Source organism: Chelonoidis abingdonii, chromosome 25, assembly GCF_003597395.2.
Source record: "Chelonoidis abingdonii isolate Lonesome George chromosome 25, CheloAbing_2.0, whole genome shotgun sequence".
Lineage (NCBI taxonomy): Eukaryota > Metazoa > Chordata > Testudines > Testudinidae > Chelonoidis > Chelonoidis abingdonii.
In genome coordinates, this window is record NC_133793.1 from 7,283,302 (window position 1) to 7,302,532 (window position 19,231).

The 19,231-nt window shown below is 47.9% G+C and overlaps 1 protein-coding gene across 1 annotated transcript; it reads left to right on the forward strand.

The window, feature by feature from the left end:
* The first annotated feature begins 283 nt into the window (after positions 1-283).
* On the forward strand, positions 284-17,370 carry RNF19B (ring finger protein 19B). Its single transcript, XM_032787754.2, has 10 exons — positions 284-657; positions 786-1,084; positions 8,689-8,894; positions 10,757-10,901; positions 11,281-11,443; positions 12,512-12,626; positions 13,257-13,397; positions 14,594-14,801; positions 15,640-15,771; positions 16,798-17,370. Exons 1-10 carry the CDS (start codon positions 370-372, stop codon positions 17,234-17,236), a joined length of 2,136 nt encoding a protein of 711 aa, XP_032643645.1. The 5' UTR covers positions 284-369; the 3' UTR covers positions 17,237-17,370.
* The last annotated feature ends 1,861 nt before the right edge of the window (positions 17,371-19,231 follow it).

Consider the following 19,231-nt stretch of genomic DNA (forward strand, 5'->3'; position numbering starts at 1 on the left):
CACCCCATCTGGTCACCCTAGTTGCACATCCCCACTTCCAGGCCCCTCACCCCCTGCCATTTCACCCCAGTTACAGACGTTTAGGGGTGCACATGTTCCTGCTCTTTCCCCTCCCCCCACTCGCGACCGGCGCACTTCACTGGGCATGTGCCCATATCCAAAATGGCCGCCTTGGCGGCCGAGCGCCATCACGTGACGAGCCTTGCCGTTGGAGTGGGGCGGGTCTCCCCGCCCCGTTGCGCCTGCGCAGTGGACGCGGGGTGTGTGGGTTAGTCGCCGCTAAGAGGAGCCCACAGAGAGGGGCCTCGTTCCTCCGCTGAGGGGACCCGCTTGTCTCCGCAGGCAGCCGCGCGCCGCGCCCGTCCCGCCATGGGCTCCGAGAAGGACTCCGAGTCCCCCCGCTCCTCCTCCATCCACGCGGCCGCCCCCGAGTGCCCCAAGCCCGGCCGCCGCCGCCGCCGCCGCCTCTTCTTCCAGAGCGTCTTCTCGGCCTCCGGCGGGGTGAGAGGCCGCCGCCGGGCCAAGGCCGAGCCGATGCCGCGCCCGTCCCGCCCCCCGGCTCCGCCCAGCCCGCCCGCCGGCGGAAGGCCCCCGGCGTCGCGCGGCGGGGCACCTGAGCGGAGGAGGGCGGGGGGGGCCGCGGGAGAGGTCGACAAGGTGCCCCGCCTTGTGCCCCGGGGTGTGGGGGGCATGCCCGTTCCCGCCACCCCTCCGCCTCCGCCGCCGCCCCCCCGCCCCCCCCCCGCACTAGCCCAACCCACCCACCCCGCCCCCCCCCTCCCCAGACCTCACACTCCCACCACGCCTGCCCCCTGGTGCGGCAGCCGGCGGAGAACGCGCCGCGCCTGCTCTCCTGCCCGCACCGCTCGTGCCGCGCCTGCCTCCGCCAGTACCTGCGCATCGAGATCACCGAGTCCCGCGTCAACATCTGCTGCCCCGAGTGCAGCGAGCGCCTCAACCCCGCCGACATCCGCCTGCTGCTCAGCGACTCGCCGCACCTCGTCGCCAAGTACGAGGAGTTCATGCTGCGCCGCTGCCTGGCCGCCGACCCCGACTGCCGCTGGTGCCCGGCCCCCGACTGCGGGTGAGTCCCGGGACGGGGGGGAGGCTCTGGCCTAGGGGGCACTGGGGCTGATCTTCTCCGGGAGGGGGGCGGGGGCTGGCCGAGCCCGGGGGACAGTGGGGCTGGTACCCCCTTCTTTGGGGGGGTCTTTCCTGGGGAACACTGGGTCTGGCACCTCTTCCTTGGGGGGGGGGCTGCCCTGGGAGAGCCTGGGGAACACTGGGTCTGGCACCCTCTTTTTGGGAAGAGCTGGTGTGTGTGTGTCTGTGTGTGTGAAGTGTGACCTTGGTAGACCCATGAGGATAGTGAGTCTGACTCAGGGGAGAAACAAGGGATCTGGCCCCAGGGCAGGGGGATGAACTGTAAGAGACAACTTTGAACTTCTCCCGCTTGAGGGATGTGATCCTGATATCCTGAACGGGAAGGCTCTGTCCCTGCTACGGGCAATGGAGGTTGCCTTGGCTCTGTTGGAAGGTGGGTTCCCCTACTCTCAGGAGTTGCTGAAGGGAGTCCCCACTGCCCCTTTTGAACGGTGGGGATATAGGATTGTCTTGAGTTTGGTGTGGCTCTGCCAGACTGCTGTCTTGGGAAGGTGGGAAGGGACACTGGGCTTTTAACTGGAACTTCTGCAGGAAAAATTGTGAAGCTGATCCAGAAAAATCCCTATCTTTTTCTAATGATGCTGTTAGTAAAGGTAGTGGTGTGGTAACACATTTCCATTTTCTTCAGGGCCATTCATTATAAGTTGCTTGGGAAGGAAGGGGCATACAGATCTGCTAATGTGTAGGTTTTTTTTCTTAAAGGACACGATAAGAAACAACTGAGTTGTAAGACCACAGCACAGGAGATGTGCCAGTCATTGTAGACTAAAGGTGCCTAACTGAGCTCTCTTTGTAAGTAATTGGGAGTATGGGGGTCAGACTATAAAACTGTCATGTTATGACTTTGAGCTAGAGCGAGTCACTTGCCCTTTCTTTGCCTCAACTTCTGTCTTTAAAATAAGGAAAGTACTGTTTACCTACCCATCATAAGTCTTTAGAGGAAAAGCTCCATATAAGTGTGTTTTTTTTTTTTTTTTTTTTTTTAAATTTAGTATTACAGTGACACATAGGACTATTTCTTCTGTTATAAGCCTATTCAGCCCCCTAGAAGCACACCTTTGTAAAGAAAGAAGCATAGTCTAGTGCAGGGGTGGCCAACCTGAGCTTTACCAGTGTATGTTGCCAAAGAGCCACATTAATATGTCAGCAGCTCCCCCCCCACACACACTGCCAGAGCCTCCCACCCACCAGCATCTCTGCTAATCAGCACCTGCCCCTCCCTTCCTACCCCTCCCAATCACCTGTTTTGTGGGGTGCAGGAGGCTCTGGGGAAAAAGGAGGAGCAAGGGCATGGCAGGCTCAGGGAAGGGAGTGAGAAGGGGTGCAGTGGGGGCAGGGCCTGTGGCTGTGCCAGGGTCTGAGCACTGAGCCAGCTCCCTGCACATTGGAAAGTTGGTGCCTGTAGCTCCAGCCCATGAGTCAGTGCCTATACCAGGAGCCTCATATTAACTTCTGGAGAGCCACAGGTTGGCCACCTCTGGTCTAGTGGCTTAAATGATTTTTTTTCTGTCTCCGCCAATGACTTGATCTGTGATCTAGGGCACGTCACTTAACCTCTCTTTAGCTAGCTGGGAACTAGACTTATGTATACTTGACCTGGGGCAGGGGTTTGTGTCTTAATAAATGTTCAGAAAAGTACTTTAAGATTTTTACTAAGTATTAAGTTAAATCAGAGCCCCCATCATGCCAGAATCCTCTTCCTGCCCATACTTTTCCATGTCTTGCAGATACCTAGACATTTTCTTATGGATTCAGGTGGATAGGCTTTAGTTTGTGTAGGAGGCTAATAACTAACTGGTTATTAGACAGTGCTGTCTCACTATAAAGCTGATGTCACAAACCAAGGGATTTGAGACCATGGGTTGTGGGAGCATGGAACAGTTAGATATGAAGTGCCACTTTTCCAGAGAATGTTTCAGAATGAATTCCTGGGGGTTAGTTGTGATCACATCCTCGTTTCTCTAATTTAAAAGCAAGCTTTATTCTGAAATAATGGGAAGCATGGGGTTTCCCTTACTATGTGTGCTGCTGAGAGCAAAAATAGAGTTGGTGAGCTATAGAAATTCTTTCCACACCTGCAGGAGGAACTGTAAATTCTGGTTTTCCTCAATGAGGGAAATGTTTACCAAGCTGGTACCAGGATGTTGAAGCACAATGATGGAGGAATAATGTTGAATCATATTGACTCATTCATCAGTTGCTTAAATGAGGAACTGTCTAACTCTGGCCAAAACTCAGTCCATCCAAATGTGGTGACTTTCTAATTAGCATATTGTTGCTTTCATTTTCTCTTCGCTTTCTTTAAACTAGTCTTATCTAGGTTTCTGATATAGCATAAGCACAGGCTTGTTGGTAGAGGGGATTCTGTATTTTATCTATCCAAGAATGCAGCAGAAACAAGCAGAAGGCTTAAAAATACAATCCCAGCTAGTGGGGATGTTATGGGAAGTTTTGTCCTCAGAGCAAAGGTGGCAAGATTCCTAAGATCTAATCACAGCTTTGTTACAAACTCTGTAGGCAAATTGCTTAACCTCTGTGTCTCAGGTTACATGAGTGCTTGTTACATGGTTGCTGTGCAAGGATTTATTTACTATTAAAACTTGTTCCTTGGGGGCTCAAGGTTAAGTTAGCTTAAAACAATCAAGGTTTTTGATATTGCTGTTTAGGGTGACTCATAGGCATTGGGGACCACATCAAGGAGGTAGATCAGATCATACTCCTGACACAGTAATGCCCTTGGAATTTGCAGTGGGCTTCTGTGGGCCTGTGGGTCCTCCCCTTAGGCTGCCCGCCCACTTCCCGGAAACCCAATAGATACTGAGCTAGAGAAAATGGAGTTACCACTTGCTGAGTTTTCTGTTTTACTGATGTGATGTTTATCAGAGTATTTGATTTAAAATGTAAACACACCAAAGCCTATTGAGATTGCCTGGCCATAAGAAGATCTCCCCGACATGGCCCCTAAGGACATTACTTTTTCACTAGTAGTTTATAGTGTATACCTAATACAGTTGCGGCTAGGGCAGGCTTCTGAAAGCTAGTGTAACTTTGATTTTTGTTGCACAAACAGTTGATACCATCTGGCTGCCCTTGCCCAGTGAGCTAACAGTTTGTACATAGGCAGCTTACAAAAGGTTTCAAAATAAACTATACAGTTGATATCCCCTCCACTTCCTCTTAGAAACCAACAAGCTGGGATGTGTCACTTTGTGAAACTCTACCAGTAGACAGGACATCCCTGCCGTCTTCGTTGTTAGTGACACTTTAACAAAGGCTGTCAGAATCAGTCCCGAGGTGGGAAGAGAGATTATTTACCCTAAACTTATTCTTCCTGGCAGACTTGTCTAGTTGTCCTTGTGTAAAGCCAGGAATACCAGTTATTTTCACTGCCTGGATAGATGGTTCACTTTCCTGTGGTACTGGTGGCTGAGCTTGAATAGCTAGTATGAAGGACTGGTGAGCAGACTTGTTCTCAGTAGTTCTGATGAATGTCATGCCCTCTCCTTACCACATCACACCCCATTCAGGAGTGTGGAGCGTTTGACTCTTGTTTCTCTCCAGCCATGCATGTGGTTTTGAGAATAAATGTGCCAAGAGCCTACTGGGCAGATGTGTTCCAAAATACAAGCCATGTGGCATGCAGCATCCTGACTGGTACGCTTCTGCATCCCACCCATGCCAAACAACTTCATAAGTGAGCAAGCTTAGCTTTACTGTCTAGAGAGGTAAAATATAGATGTGACATTAGAATCTGTTTCCATGGCAATGCTGGTCTTTTGGCGCACCATCAGCTCTTCAGACAAATACAGATTTTTGTCCGGCCATTGCAATCAGCTGGTGCTGCTATCTGGTATATGTCTCACTGTATCTCTACTAAAGGCTTAGGGAAACAACTGAATTAAGTGAAGGCGGCTGAACTTGATTGTGGTGAGGCATACTCTCCCTCAGAGCAAATGGAGGAGGCAGGCATCTCGGTGACTGAGAGAGAGTAGGCTAGAAGCAGCACTCTATAGTAATATTGGGGTTTAAGGTAGAGGCTTGCAGCCACACTTGGGATGTGGAAAGGTCAGGATACTCCTTGTCACTCCAACAGCTGTCCTTATACCTGGAAGTGACTAATTGTTGAACTGCGGGGATGTGTCAAAGGCCAGGTGAAGAAGGATGCACACATGTTAACCATTCAGACCCTGCAGTGCTCGGTGTAGCCGGATGTCATCCATGTGCTGGATAGAGCATTTGATCAGCCTCTTTAGCTGGACTTAAAAAATAAGAATTCACAGCCTGATTTTTATTTTTTAAGAGGCTAAAAAGCATGTAGTTCATTCCATGAACTTCATGGGACTAAACATTCAGTGCTTAGTAACTGTTCTGGGGTTTTGGTGTTTTTGTTAAGAAAACAGTACTGTCTGAGATGGCCAGAAAAGCTTCAGAATTCTCTATTGCAGGATCAGTTCGGTACAAGGCAAGGCTTCTTAATGTAGCATGTTGAGGTCTCCTGGCCTTCCTGGTAATATAGTTGTCAGGCCCCAAAATGGCTATAACAGCTGGCATCAAAGTGTGTTTTTTAGAAGCTGTTAATGTCCTACCCTTGAATGTGTCTCCCTGCTAAGGAGTTCGCTGTAGCCTACTGGTAGGAGGTAAGGATGTGTGAGTAAGATCCCTCTGACAAAATGTTCAGTAATCAAATGTAGCTTGAGTTAATCTTTCCTAGATTGCTTGCATCCTCTCTCTCATCTAGTATTGGTCTTGAATGCCAGAAATACAGTAGCTGTTTGCATATGGAGGCCCTGCAGTCTGTCTTTCAGTTCCTGATTGTCAGCAGGGAGGCATTGTTTGTCTTTAACAGTTAGGCAGCACCCAGGCAGGGTCAAGTTGCTCAAACTCCCACGGGATATGAATCATTGTGATATGACACATTGAGCAATTCTCACACTGCTGCTTCAGAAGTTGCAGTGCAACTTGAATTCCACAGGCTCCAAAAATAAATCAATGGTGTGAGAGAATTCCTCCACTTCTAACACAAATACTGCAGAAAACAGAATAAATCCCCCAGACTTCTGTCAGTGTCACAAGTCAGTTTCCTTAGAGCAGTGCTCTGTGTACTGCATTTGGAGCTCATCCATGTGAGCTTCCTTGTAAATGTGCCAGCTAAATCTCCACATTACCAGCTCAAACACATGGTCATCTCCCCCCATGTTCCCCTCTTCTTCTCAGTCTTCTAGTTCTTTCTGTAACTGGTTAATTTAAGACTGACCTATGAGAAAAGCCTCAAAGCCAAAGCACCCTTTCAGTTGTAGTTCCTGCTAAATTGGGAGGATATAAGTGGAGGACTGTTCTGCATAAACACTTCTTCCTCTAGAGATCACCCAGAGCTCCCTTCCTGAAATAGCTGCAGCTCTAAACTCCTTTTGTACATTTTTTAAAGAGCCAATCAAGTTTTTATAACATGATAAAATGAAGGTACAATTTAGTTTCATTAGGTCCGTCTGGAGCTCCTCACAGTTCTTTCTGGACTTGACTAAATGAAGCAATTAGTATAACTAGCAAATGAATGCCAGTATAAACAAATGGAAGGTAATGTGCATTGGAAGGAGCAAGCTGAGTTAGTCGTAGGTAGCAGGGTCTGAATTGGCTGTATCCACTGAAGGAACAGAACTTGTAGACTTGGAGAGCAGGTAAAGAAGTTGAAGCTGGACAAACTTAGAATAGAAATGAGGAATAAACTTTTAACAATTAGGTTAGTTAACCATTGGAACAATTTACCAAAGGTCATGGTGGATTCTCCATCACTGGCAATTTTTAAATAGACTGGATATCTTTCTAAAGACCACTCTAGGACTTTTTCTGGGAAGTTGTGTGGCCTTTGGTTATACAGGCGGTCACACTGGAAGATCAGTGGTCCCTTCTGGCATTGGAATCTATAAAGAGAGATCTATTCAGTGTGCATTAGTAGTCAGGAGAAGGCTGTCAACAGGTACAGAGAGGAACATTAGATATGCTATTATATAAATGGCATCCTTGCCTCATGTAGCTTAATGTTGGTCACCCAACCTCAAAACCCATATTAGAAAAGATCCTCGGAATTGGAGAAACCAAGAATTTTTAAAGAGAGCTTGTACAGAAAGAGCAAGCTTCCATGTCGGGAGAAATAGTAAAGCTTAATTTGGAAAGGAGACAAGCAAGAGGACTTGATAGTTAGTGAACCCCAGTCAAGCATTATGATTTACCTGTCCCATAGTTAGGGCCCTACCAAAATCACGGTTCATTTTGGTCAATTTCACAGTCCTAGGATTTTAAAAATAGTAAATTTCATGATTTCAGCTATTTAAATCTGAAATTTGAGTGTTGTAATTGTAGGGGTCCTGACCCAAAAAGGAGTTGTAGGGGGAGGGTGTCACAAGCTTATTGTATTGCCAGGAGCCCAGCTGCCTCCAGCAGCAGAGCAAAAGGAAGGATGGCATGGTATGGTATTACCATCTTTACTCCTGCGCTGCTGTGTGCAGAACTGGGCCCTTAGTCAGCAGCCACTCTTCAGCTGTCCAGCTCTGAAGGCAGCACAGAAGTAAGGGTGGCCTGGTATGGTATTGCCACCCTTACTGGGTGCCTGGCCAACAGCTGCCACCCAGCTCTGAAGGTAGCACAGACATGAAGGTGGCAATACCACAACCTCCCTAAAATAACCTTGCAACACCCCCTCCTAACTCCCTGTTGGATCAGGACCCCCATTTTGAGAAACCCTGGTCTCCTCCCTGTGAAATCTGTATAGAATAGGGTAAAAGCACACACAACCAGATTTCATGGCAAGAGACCAGATTTCACTGACTGTGATGTATTTTTCCTGGCCATGATTTTGGTAGGGCACTACCCATAGTACAAAACTGCATTAATCTCCAGTGTATAAAAGTAACCATCCATTACTCACTGCTGCAGGCTACTGAAACATCTGTTTTAAATATTAAAGTGAAGAAACAGCTGTGAAAGAATAGCATCTCTAATTGGATCCTAGCTAGGGTTTAAAATGACATGGATAACTGATCTTAGGCTTCAGGGCATAAAGCTGCATCAGCTAAGGTCAAGGAGAACTTATTCTTCCTTTTGCATATCTCAATCCTATGCGTATCCATGGTGGAATTGCTCAACTGGTCAGTTGAATTAGAGTGGTGTCTCAGACATCCACTTTAGCTATAATATATCCCTGTCTAATAGGTAGGTAATGATACCTTCCTCTGAGTCCTTTACAGCTAAGTCTGCAGCACCCTTATCAGGTTGATAAAGGATTTGTTGTTAAAGTAGGTGTATGTAGGCTGTAAATGGGTAAGGCTGTATTCTGAATGCATAGGAGGGAACTAGCTAGGGATCCATCTACAATTCTACTGTCTCTGAGGTTGGATGGCTGTGGCTATTCAGCAGCAAATCTGGGTGTTACCCAACAGATGGGCCACTGAAGTATTCCAGTATATTGATTCCTGCGTTCCTAAGATAACTTTCTGGCTTTACTAATTCTGGTATCTTTGTCCTCCTCAGTTACGCTGTTATTGCCTATGGCTGTGCCAGCTGCCCCAAGCTGACTTGTGAGAGGGAAGGCTGCCAGACTGAGTTCTGCTATCACTGCAAACAGATATGGCATCCAAACCAGACCTGCGATATGGCCCGTCAGCAAAGGGCTCAGACGCTGCGGGTACGGACGAAGCATGCCTCAGGCCTCAGTTACGGACAGGAATCTGGACCGGGTATGAATTAACAAGCTTCTCATTAGCCAGTATGAATTACGTCTGTGAAGCCAGGAAAGAGATCCACCTGTTTTGTAGTACTTCCTGCAATCAAAGTGAGGGTATTAACACCTGGCAGGGAGTACAACCACTTGGCACAGATGAAGGACACCAGCAACACTGGATCTGGTCAGCTCTGATGCTCAGCACAGCTTTCCTCCCTCACCAGTATTGGAGTAAAAATATCTGGCCTGATAGACTAGTTACACAAACTACTAATGGAATTAAAATTTGAGATTCACAATTGCAAGGCCTAATTGCATATGGGCACCTTATTCTGCATGTAGTACCTCCTGACTCACTACACGTAATAAGCAGCTACCTTTTGGTCTGCTTTGATATTTTAGATGTTCTTAAAGCTCTTGCTGATCTCAATCCCAAACAGGAAAAAAAGGGAAATTTTATTCTCTCAAAACGTGGGCTCCATTTTGTCTGCTGTTGTGAGCTTTAGCAACACTAATACTTAACCCAGAATAGGGAATTTAGCTCCCTGCTCTGATAAGTATTGGTAATACTGTTGTTTATAGGAGAGAGATGCCGAACCACATTTTGCTGGTAAAGAGCTGCACTCTAGATCAGCAAATATTCTGATTAAATGGTGCCTTTAAAAAGGTATCAGTGATTCAGAAAGTGAACTATAAGATCAGTTAATAAGTTTTTTCTCCCTCAGGCAAAACATGTATCTTCTACAGACATGCTACTCATTATAAACACATTGTTCCATTTGCACAATAGCTGGCTTCTGTGTAAGGCTGTAAATGTTGTTTTAAATGTGGCTCAGCTGTTATTCCAAACTAAAATATGCCTGAAATGTACAGAGCCCTGATAATGGACGCCATAAACATTGCAGCCACTACAAGACAAAAGTCCCAACACAAACCAAAAAGCAGTAATCAACCTCTGACTTCTTGCTGCCAAAGGGGATTTGTGGAAGTGTGGCCCTTAACAGAACTTAGCCATCAGCCCTGGGGAGATCAGTTCCAGAGAGAGAGGTGCCCTCTGTCTAGTATAAGATTATCTCGGAGCAGCTGAGTCCCAGACTGTTCAGGGCTTTAAAGATTGTACCAGCACAATGAACTGTATGATTAACCATTGCATAACTTTGTTCACAGATGACATTTTAGAATGACTTATTTTGTAAATGGCTATAAAGGGGCTTCTGTCCATCTCCTTATTGTGCAGTAACTGGTGGATGCCAATCCCTTTAAATGACTAAGTACCCAGCTGCAAGCACAGATTAGATACTTACCCCCCAATACACTAAGATTTTCATCTGTAATCACAGATACAGTTTACACCCACAAAGAGGAGTATGCCTTTCAAAAGTGTGGAGTCAGAATTTCAGTGCTGTCTTGTCCTCCAGATAGAAGAATATAGAGAACACCCTTGGCCCTTAAGTCATGTTAGTGGTGCAGTTTAAAAATGGCTGATGCTCTTAGCTGGCTATCGTGGGATAAGGCACAAATCTTTCATAACAGCCTCTTTTTATGATGTAGAAAACACTCTCTTTAAAATGCTGGTCTACTTGGTGTATGCTGGCCAGACAAACAATGCTAACTTGTTTTAGTGGAATTAAGTGCCAGTATAGAGGTGGTTCCCCACCTTTATCCTGTAGCACTGAGGGATGTAATCAGAACCAGACAGCTTTGCTTTGTCTCTTTGATTAAGGAGAATAATGATCTGTTAGCCTAGATGGACAGAATTTGACATGCATTGTCCTTTTGAGCCCACCCGCCCCAAACAAAAGAACCCCAGTAAATTCCTCAAGATGGCTAAGTTGTACAGAATCTGACTTGATCCCTTCCCTTCCTTCCTCCCCAAAGCCGATGACATCAAGCCGTGTCCACGTTGCAGTGCTTACATTATCAAGATGAATGATGGGAGCTGTAATCACATGACTTGCGCAGTGTGTGGCTGTGAATTCTGCTGGCTGTGTATGAAGGAGATTTCAGATCTGCATTACCTCAGGTGAGGTGGGGAGCAGAATCCTCTGGGCCTCCTGTTAGAGTATGTTTGTTTATATTTTTGTGTTTAATGTATTTTAATTTCTCCAGCTCCTTACAAATGTACCCCCCACAAACACATTTCTCATCACCTGGAATAGGGTGAAGCTCTGAGTTTCCTCACAACAGCAATGCACAGTGGTCTTTCCTGACTGATGGAACAGTGTGGGGAAAGCTCTTAATGGGATGAATGTTCAGTGTAGTCCCTTTACACTGTGGGCTCATCCATTCTTGAGGGTCAGCTGGATCTGGGGAGAAGGAGCCTTTCTTGCACAGTATCCACTCAGTTCCCATGAGTCATATTTTTATGTGGCTATTGAAAAGACAACTTATTTCCCCTACAGTCCCTCTGGCTGCACATTCTGGGGCAAGAAGCCGTGGAGTCGCAAGAAGAAAATTCTCTGGCAGCTGGGTACATTGATTGGTGCCCCTGTAGGCATTTCCCTCATTGCTGGCATTGCCATTCCTGCCATGGTCATTGGCATCCCAGTGTACATTGGGAGAAAGGTAAGCATGGTGGGCTGGAGATCAGAACTAATGGAATGGGCAGATTGAAACATTCTCTCTTGGGAATCCTAGGTATTTTTCAAGGACGTTAGGCTGATGGTGAGTGTGGGATCTTTCCATACAGCTGCTGGAAACCCAGCTGGCTTAGGTCAATTGGAGATCACTATTTCTTGGGTTTTATACCTAGTGAGTGTGGAAAGTATGTTGGCTTGACAGCCCTGGACACTGAAGTTCTCTGTCAAACGAGCATGCATCTCATGGGCACTGACAGTGCAAGGTTCACATTGCTCTGCCAGTATGCCTCCACCTTGAACCCAACGCATCCCCATAGAGAGGGGAACCGTGTATCTAATTCTTGGCCTCTGTGGTGGCTTTTGTGCCTTGGGCTTGTCCAATAATGACTGAACCCTAATCCCTCACTTCACACAAGTTATCAAGCAGTTCTGATGGTAATGACTATCTACCAGTCTGTCCTGGATTTGTACTAGTGACTAGAGGTCAGAGGCTTCATGTTCCCTGAGTCTTCCAGTCCCTTTGCCTGCCTCTATTGGTGGACAGATATGAGGTGAAGAGGGAGACGGTTCTATTGCAGCATTGTATCATCTGCTTGCCCTTACCCTTGAACAGACGCACTGACTACATCTGAATCAGGAGGCCTGTGGGTGGGATGGAGGTACATAAGAATCACCATACTGGGTGAAACCAATGGCCCATCTAGTCCAGTATCCTGTCTTCATCAGTGGCCAATGCCAGATGCTTCAAAGGGAATGAATAGAATGGCAGTTTTTGTAGGGATCCATCCCATTGTCCAGTCCCAGCCTCTGAAAGTCAGAGGCGTAGGAAAATCCAGAGCATGAGGTTGCACAACTGACCATCTTGGCTAATGGCCATTGTAGCCATTGATAGACCTATCCTCCATCAGTGGCTATTATGGGTGAGTTTTAAGGGTCATGTGATTGGCATGTATGGCAAAGTTGTATGGTCATGAGCCTATTAGTTTCTCATGCTAGTGGATGCTCAGTGGCCAGGATGTCCATTTTCTCACCTGGTGTTTCCTGCTCTCCCCAGATCCACAGCCGTTATGAGGGAAAGAAAACCTCTAAGCACAGGAGGAATTTGGCCATCACCGGTGGGGTCACCTTATCTGTCATTGCATCCCCAGTTATTGCTGCTGTCAGTGTTGGTAAGTAGACAAGGCCAGTTTTCCTCGTGATCAGTCATTATTCATAGCTCTGCTCCTTGTTTGTCGCTCCTCTACTATTCTGACAGATATTGGGGAGGAGTAACCAAAAGGCAGCCCACAAACTCCTACAATATGCCTGTTAGTGGCTTCCCCACTTACCTAACATGCAGTCTGCAGAGGCTGCAGGTCCTGGTATCTGTGGCTCAAGACTGAGCACCATGTAGAATGCTCTCTGTAGTGTTAGTACCCACAGTTCTGCCAAAGAAACTGGTTTTTATGCAAGTTTCATATGCTGGCAAGCTGCCGCTGCAACCCTCATGGAGTCAACTTGTTCTTGGGCTCTGTTCCAAGACTGGCAATGTTCGGCTGCAGGGTTCCTAGGGGTTATAATGTAACTCTGTGCCGGAAGCAAGTTCTGTTGTCTTGTAGTGTGATGGTTACAGCCGTTATTTTTATGAGGGTAACACCCAGGAACCCTGTCATGGACCACAACCCCATTGTGCTAGGCACTGAAAACACAGAACAAACAAAGGGGTCCCTGCCTCTAGAGAGTTCATGCTGCCTATCTGGCATGCCTCAGTTACATTGTCATCTGATATTCCTCTTGACCCACTGTGTCCTCTGTGGCAGGTATTGGAGTCCCCATCATGCTGGCCTATGTCTATGGTGTTGTACCAATTTCTCTCTGCCGAGGAGGTGGCTGTGGAGTCAGCACAGCCAATGGGAAGGGAGTCAAAATAGAGTTTGACGAAGATGATGGACCCATTACAGGTGATGAATAACTTTTCACTGTTTGTGTAGTCTGAAGGGCTCGGAGGAAACAAGCAAGGCCTCACTATGGGACTGTCCCTTGGGATTAATTGCGATGGATAAGCAGCCCTTTTCAGCATGTCAAGATTTCTAGCTTTCACTTCCGTACCACTGTTTCAAGGCCAACCCTTCTGTGTGCACCCTGCACTCTTAACACAAAGCTTGTGTGGGAAGCACCATAGTTCCTTTTCCTGGGAGATCCTCAGCCCTTTTTCCTGTTGGACAATGAATCTGAAATTGGTATTGGAGGTGTTGCTCTCTGATGTATAACCTAAACCCAGGGGTGGGCAAACTTTTTGGCCCGAGGGCTACGTCTGGGAATAGAAATTGTATGGCGGGCCATGAATGCTCACAAAATTGAGGTTGGTGTGGGGGAGGAGGGTGGAGGGTTCTCATTGAGGGGTGCAGGCTCTGGGGTGGGGCCAGAAGTGAGCTCAGGGTGTGGGGTGCGGGAGGCGGTGAGGGCTCCAGCTGGGAGTGCAGGCTTTGGGGTGGGGATGAGGAGTTTGGGGTGCAGAAGGGTGCTCCAGGCTGGGATAGAGAGGTCTGGAGGGGGATCAGGGCTGGAGCAAGGGGTTGTGGCACATGGGGAGGCTCAGGGGTGCAGGCTCTGGGCAGTGCTGACTTCAAGCAGCTCCCAGAAGCAGCGGCATATCCTCCCTCCGGCTCCTACGTGGAGGCGCAGCCAGGTGGTTCTGCATGCTGCCCTGTCTGCAGGCACTGCCCCTGGAGCTCCCATTGGCTGCGGTTCCCGGCCAATGGGAGCTGCGGGGGCGGTGCTTGGGGTGGAGGCAGAGTGGAGCCCTCTGGCTGCCCCGGTGTGTAGGAGCTGCAGAGGGGCTAGGCTGCTGCTTCTGGGAGCCACATGGAGCAGCCCCTGACCCTGCTCCCTAGCTGGAGCGCTGGAATGGGACCATGCCACTGCTTCGAGGAGCCACGTGGAGCGGCCCCCGACTCTGCTTCCCAGCTGGAGCCCATGGGGCAAGCCCCAGACCCTGCTCCCCAGGGGGAGCTTGAGGGTTGGCGTAAAATGGCTGGTTGCTGGATCTGGCCCGCTGGTTGTAGTTTGCCCATCCCTGCCTTAATCCCTAACAGGATGCTGGTGGCAGTTCCTTTACACTGTTGAATGTTCAATGCATCTTCTTTGCCTGTCTCAGTGGCAGATGCTTGGCGAGCTCTGAAGAACCCCAGTATTGGTGAGAGCAGCATCGAGGGACTAACTAGTGTGTTGAGCACCAGTGGCAGCCCCACGGACGGGCTCAGTGTCATGCAAGGCAACTACAGTGAGACGACCAGCTTTGCTGCCCTTTCTGGTGGTACCCTGAGCGGTGGAGTCCTCTCTGGTGGAAAGGGAAAGTACAGCAGGTAACTGAACTGACTCAGATCATGGCAGAAAAGGGGCTTGTTAGTTCACCAGGGATCTGTTATGGTTAGTGGGTGGCACCACTGATACTTGGGATCTAATCTCAGTATCACTTTTTAAACCTCTTGACCTATGGTAGAATCAGGTCCAATAAACTATGCTTCAGCTGTTCCCCAACCTTGTCCCTGTTGCAAGAACACCAAGTAAATAGCAGGGACAGCACAATCTGGTTTGGTTATCTTTCTCCCCCAGCCTTTCTAGCTCCTTGATGGCAGGAGATAGGGTTTGGGGTTGATTTGAGGAGCAGCAGAGATGGAAGCGTATCAGAGGTATACTAGTTTGCCATATAAGGCTGTTGCAAACATCTTGCTGACCTAGCCTAGTGCTTCAACTGTTTGTTATTCCCTAATAGCACTTAGTGATCGGGACTCGGGTTATAAGGTTACGCCACAGTTTTCCTCTGAACCTGCCTCTGAGTCATTCTGGCCATGTAATTGGAGACATGCATCGAAATTATAGCCCAGAATATAATCATAGCTGTGTACTGGATCTGGAAATCTGCCTTGCACAGGAACCGCATGAGTCATGGGTATAAACACAATCTAACTTTGATACGGAAAACAGACTGAGGAAAGGGCAGAGCCACAAATGAGGCTAACTTAAAAGGTTCATCTGATTTTAAACTTCTTGGTGCAGACCTGGATTAGGACAGAAGGCCACCTGTGCTCCCGCTCCCACGTGCTAAACAACTGTTGTTCCTGTAGTTTTAAGAAATGAGCTAGGCTGTTCTGTGGCCCTTGGCTGTGTTGATGACTCTGGATGTTTCCCACCTCTTCCCAGGCTGGAAGTGCAAGCAGATGTACAGAAGGAGATTTTCCCCAAGGACTCTGTCAGTCTCGGAGCAGTTAGTGACAACGCCAGCACTCGGGCTATGGCTGGCTCCATCATCAGTTCATACAACCCACAGGACAGGTACCTAAACTGCCAATGCACAAGAGTGTGGGTAATATGGGGTGTGGTAGTGGTGGGGTTTGAGGGCTGTGGAGAATGTACATGTTGGAACTTTGATCTTAATGACTGAAGACATATTCAGACTCCAGCAAGCTTTCTTTTCCTTGGTTAGCTGAAGAAGCATTCTCCTTTCACCTTCCTTTCCAGCTATGTTTGTAGTTCAGCATCATTCACCACCACTAGCAGAGCCTGTGTTGAGGTCACTGGGACAGCTCACTCACTTTAGTTCTTCTGTCCTGCAAACTCAGCAAAGAATCCCTTTTTCTAGCAAAGCACCACCTGTGGTTGTCTGTACTTGTCTCTGTTGGAACTCTGTGGGTGGGATGATTGTACCATCCGCATGGTGTTCATAACTGCACCACCTCTCCAGGTAGTGTCAGTAGTTCCTTCCACTATAGGGCATGATTAATGATTGGTAATTGGAAACAATGGGATGTATACATGGGTAAACCCATTAAACATCCATGGGTTCCAGAGACCGAATACCTTTAGGGTTAGGTATTACCATACAGTAACCTGCCAAACCAGTTGGTCATAGCACCTTCTTGCTAAGCAGTCCTCTCCTGTCTGGAATTGTTGATGTGTCACCTCTTTACTGAAGTTGCAACATATTTCCTCTAGCAAGGTCTCACTAGCTAGAAGGGAACATTTCCTTGCCTTAGTCTTGCACAGAGTAAGGCTCAGGACTGTTGGAAGCAAACTGCGTTACCTGGAGGTTAGTGATAGGAATTTGGATCCAGGGTTGTTTCTGCCTGTGCCACAGAATCTGCCTCGGTTTCCCTAATTACAAAAGGAGAATAATCTTATGAGTGTAAATTATTGTAGTATTGCCTGTTGTGTCAGCATGGTGTGGTGAATGGCACTCCCATACTTGCCTCAGTCATGAAGCTTGCTGTTGAAAAAGTACTCACGGTAACATGCTAATATTAATAACCCGAGACTTCTGCTGTAGCTGGTAACTAACCAAAGTGGTGCTTGTTTCTGCAGAGAGTGTAATAACATGGAGATCCAAGTGGACATAGAGGCCAAACCTAGTCACTACCAACTAGTTAGTGGCAGCAGCACAGAGGACTCTCTCCACGTCCACACCCAGATGGCAGAAAACGAGGAGGAGGAGCAGACATGCAAACACCAAAGCTGTGAGCAGAAGGACTGCATTGCCAGCAAAACCTGGGATATCACCCTGGCACAGCCTGAGAGCATACGGAGTGACCTGGAGAGCTCCGACAGCCAGTCAGATGACGTGCCAGACATTACCTCGGATGAGTGTGATTCCCTCCACCCTCAGACTGTAGCCTACCCACAGACCCCAAAAGCCAGAGGTGCTGAGAGCCCAAGTGCCCATCTGAGCCAATGTGCCCAAGAAGAAGGGCACAGGCCAGAGAAAATAGTCTCTAAACTGGAGTGCATTGAAGCCAGAGTATGAAGTTGCCTCCTCCAGAGAAGCACGCTTGCAGTCACTGCATTCTTTGTGGGTGGTTGTGTCCTTTGTTGGCTTCTGTTTGATTCTCTGGCCAGCTTCCCCGGTCTGACCCTGAGGGGAAGATGCCATTTCTTACATGATCTAAAAAAAAATAAAAAATCCCCCACCCTCATTTTTAATTTATTGGTTCAAGTGCTCTGAGAGGTGTCTGAGTGTACATATGTATGTGTGCGCGTATACTGTGTCTCTGCAAAAATACTACTAAAGAATTCTTTTAATAAAGATTTCTGTTGTAATTCGACTTGCATCCATTTCTTCCTTGTCAGATTTAAAGAAGTAAAATCCCTGTGCTCCATGACTCTCTTCACTTGTTTCTCTGCTCCTGTTGGAGCTGCTGGTGGAATTGCTGCAGTCGCTGCAGGCTTCTATACAAACAGGTGTGACTACTGTTACAGATGTTCCTGGTTTGAAACTGGGTTATGGCAGGGAGGCCTTATTCTCCCTCCACGGGTCACTTCATCTAATGTCACTGAGGAGTCTAGATAACATGGTATCTGGGGTGAAGGTTGGTGTGTATTGTCTGCCTTTTAGAGGCCACTGTCTGACTTCTGGAATTGCTACTTTGGCCTAATTCTAGATGAGATTTCTGAGCCAGCACACTCTTCACCGTACCCTAATGAACTCTACTCTGTCTATGGAGGTTACTCCTGACCTACCCTTTCCAGAGTGAAGAATAGGGCTGCACTGGACAGGAGGAGCCATTTGGAGGTAAACGACTCCAGGGTGCTGCGGAGGAATCAGAATCATATACAAAACAATTGCCTGCTGAATGATAAAGCAGTGATGACGACTGCAAGTTCCTGTCCTGCTTTGTGGTGGTGCTTCCCTGCTAGCAGTGCCAAGTTCTAACACAGCCATACTCACAGTCCCTCTAAACTTCATCATCTTCCCCTCCTCAGCCAGCCAGGCGACTACTGTTCACTGCATTTTGTAAATACAGAGGTTGGAGTGGGGGCTAGCTGAATGCTCTCCTGGCTGAGCTTTGCTGTGAGCCAAAGGTGGCTTACTAGTGTCACTGAGAATGGACTTGCTTTCCCTCCCAGTGAGTGGAGTGAGCTGCAGAGCAAGGACTGGTGGACATGAACTTCTCCTGGAAGGTTCAGATAAAATTTGGTGGTGTAACTTTGGATGGGGCAATATGAAGATTGCAGCATCCACCCAGCACACCACTAGCTGCTACAAAATCCAGCTAGTGCTAAAACAGGTCCATTAGTCAGTCAATGCGATACAAATTTACAGGAACCTTGCCTGACTTTCCCACCCTTGGGTTGAGCAGCTGCCCAATCAAGAGAGAGGGCCTGACCCAGGGACCAGGATTTTAATAAGAAATGAAATTACAGCTCTGGGGCTGACTCCTGTTAGCAATGTACCAGTGACAACTTGCTGGAGAAATGGCTGAGGCGAAGCAAGAACTGTATATAATAATCCAGCGCTCTCTGCCAGGGTGTGCTGGGAATTGCAGTAGTGACTGCCAGCTGCGATAGTTGAAAGGGAATAATAGCCCACACCATAAAGGAGGAGTGGGGATTACAAAACCCTGACACAAGCAATATAGAAAACATGATGGGATGTGCAGATCCTGTACTCAGCTGAGGAAACTTTTCATATCCTCATTTAGTAACAACTAGTTCAGCTGTTCTGTTGTCATCACAGATGTTCTAAACAGTATCTTATTTTCATGATCTTTGTAGAGAGTCGCTCCAAGTGAGGAGGATGGTTGAATGTGGCTTGGCGGCCACAACTGGAGAGGCACAGAGACGGTGTCAAACACCGTGATCAAGAGCAGGTAGGGGGTTTAGAGGGACCTATGCTTAAAACAGGGCGAGGTGCGGGAGTCCCTGGATTATCTTGTAGAGCACAGATCTTGAATCGGATTAAGGCTGTGGGGAGTGATATGGCCCTGCTTCCCAGGCTGTGTGAACAGTCTGCAACATTTCA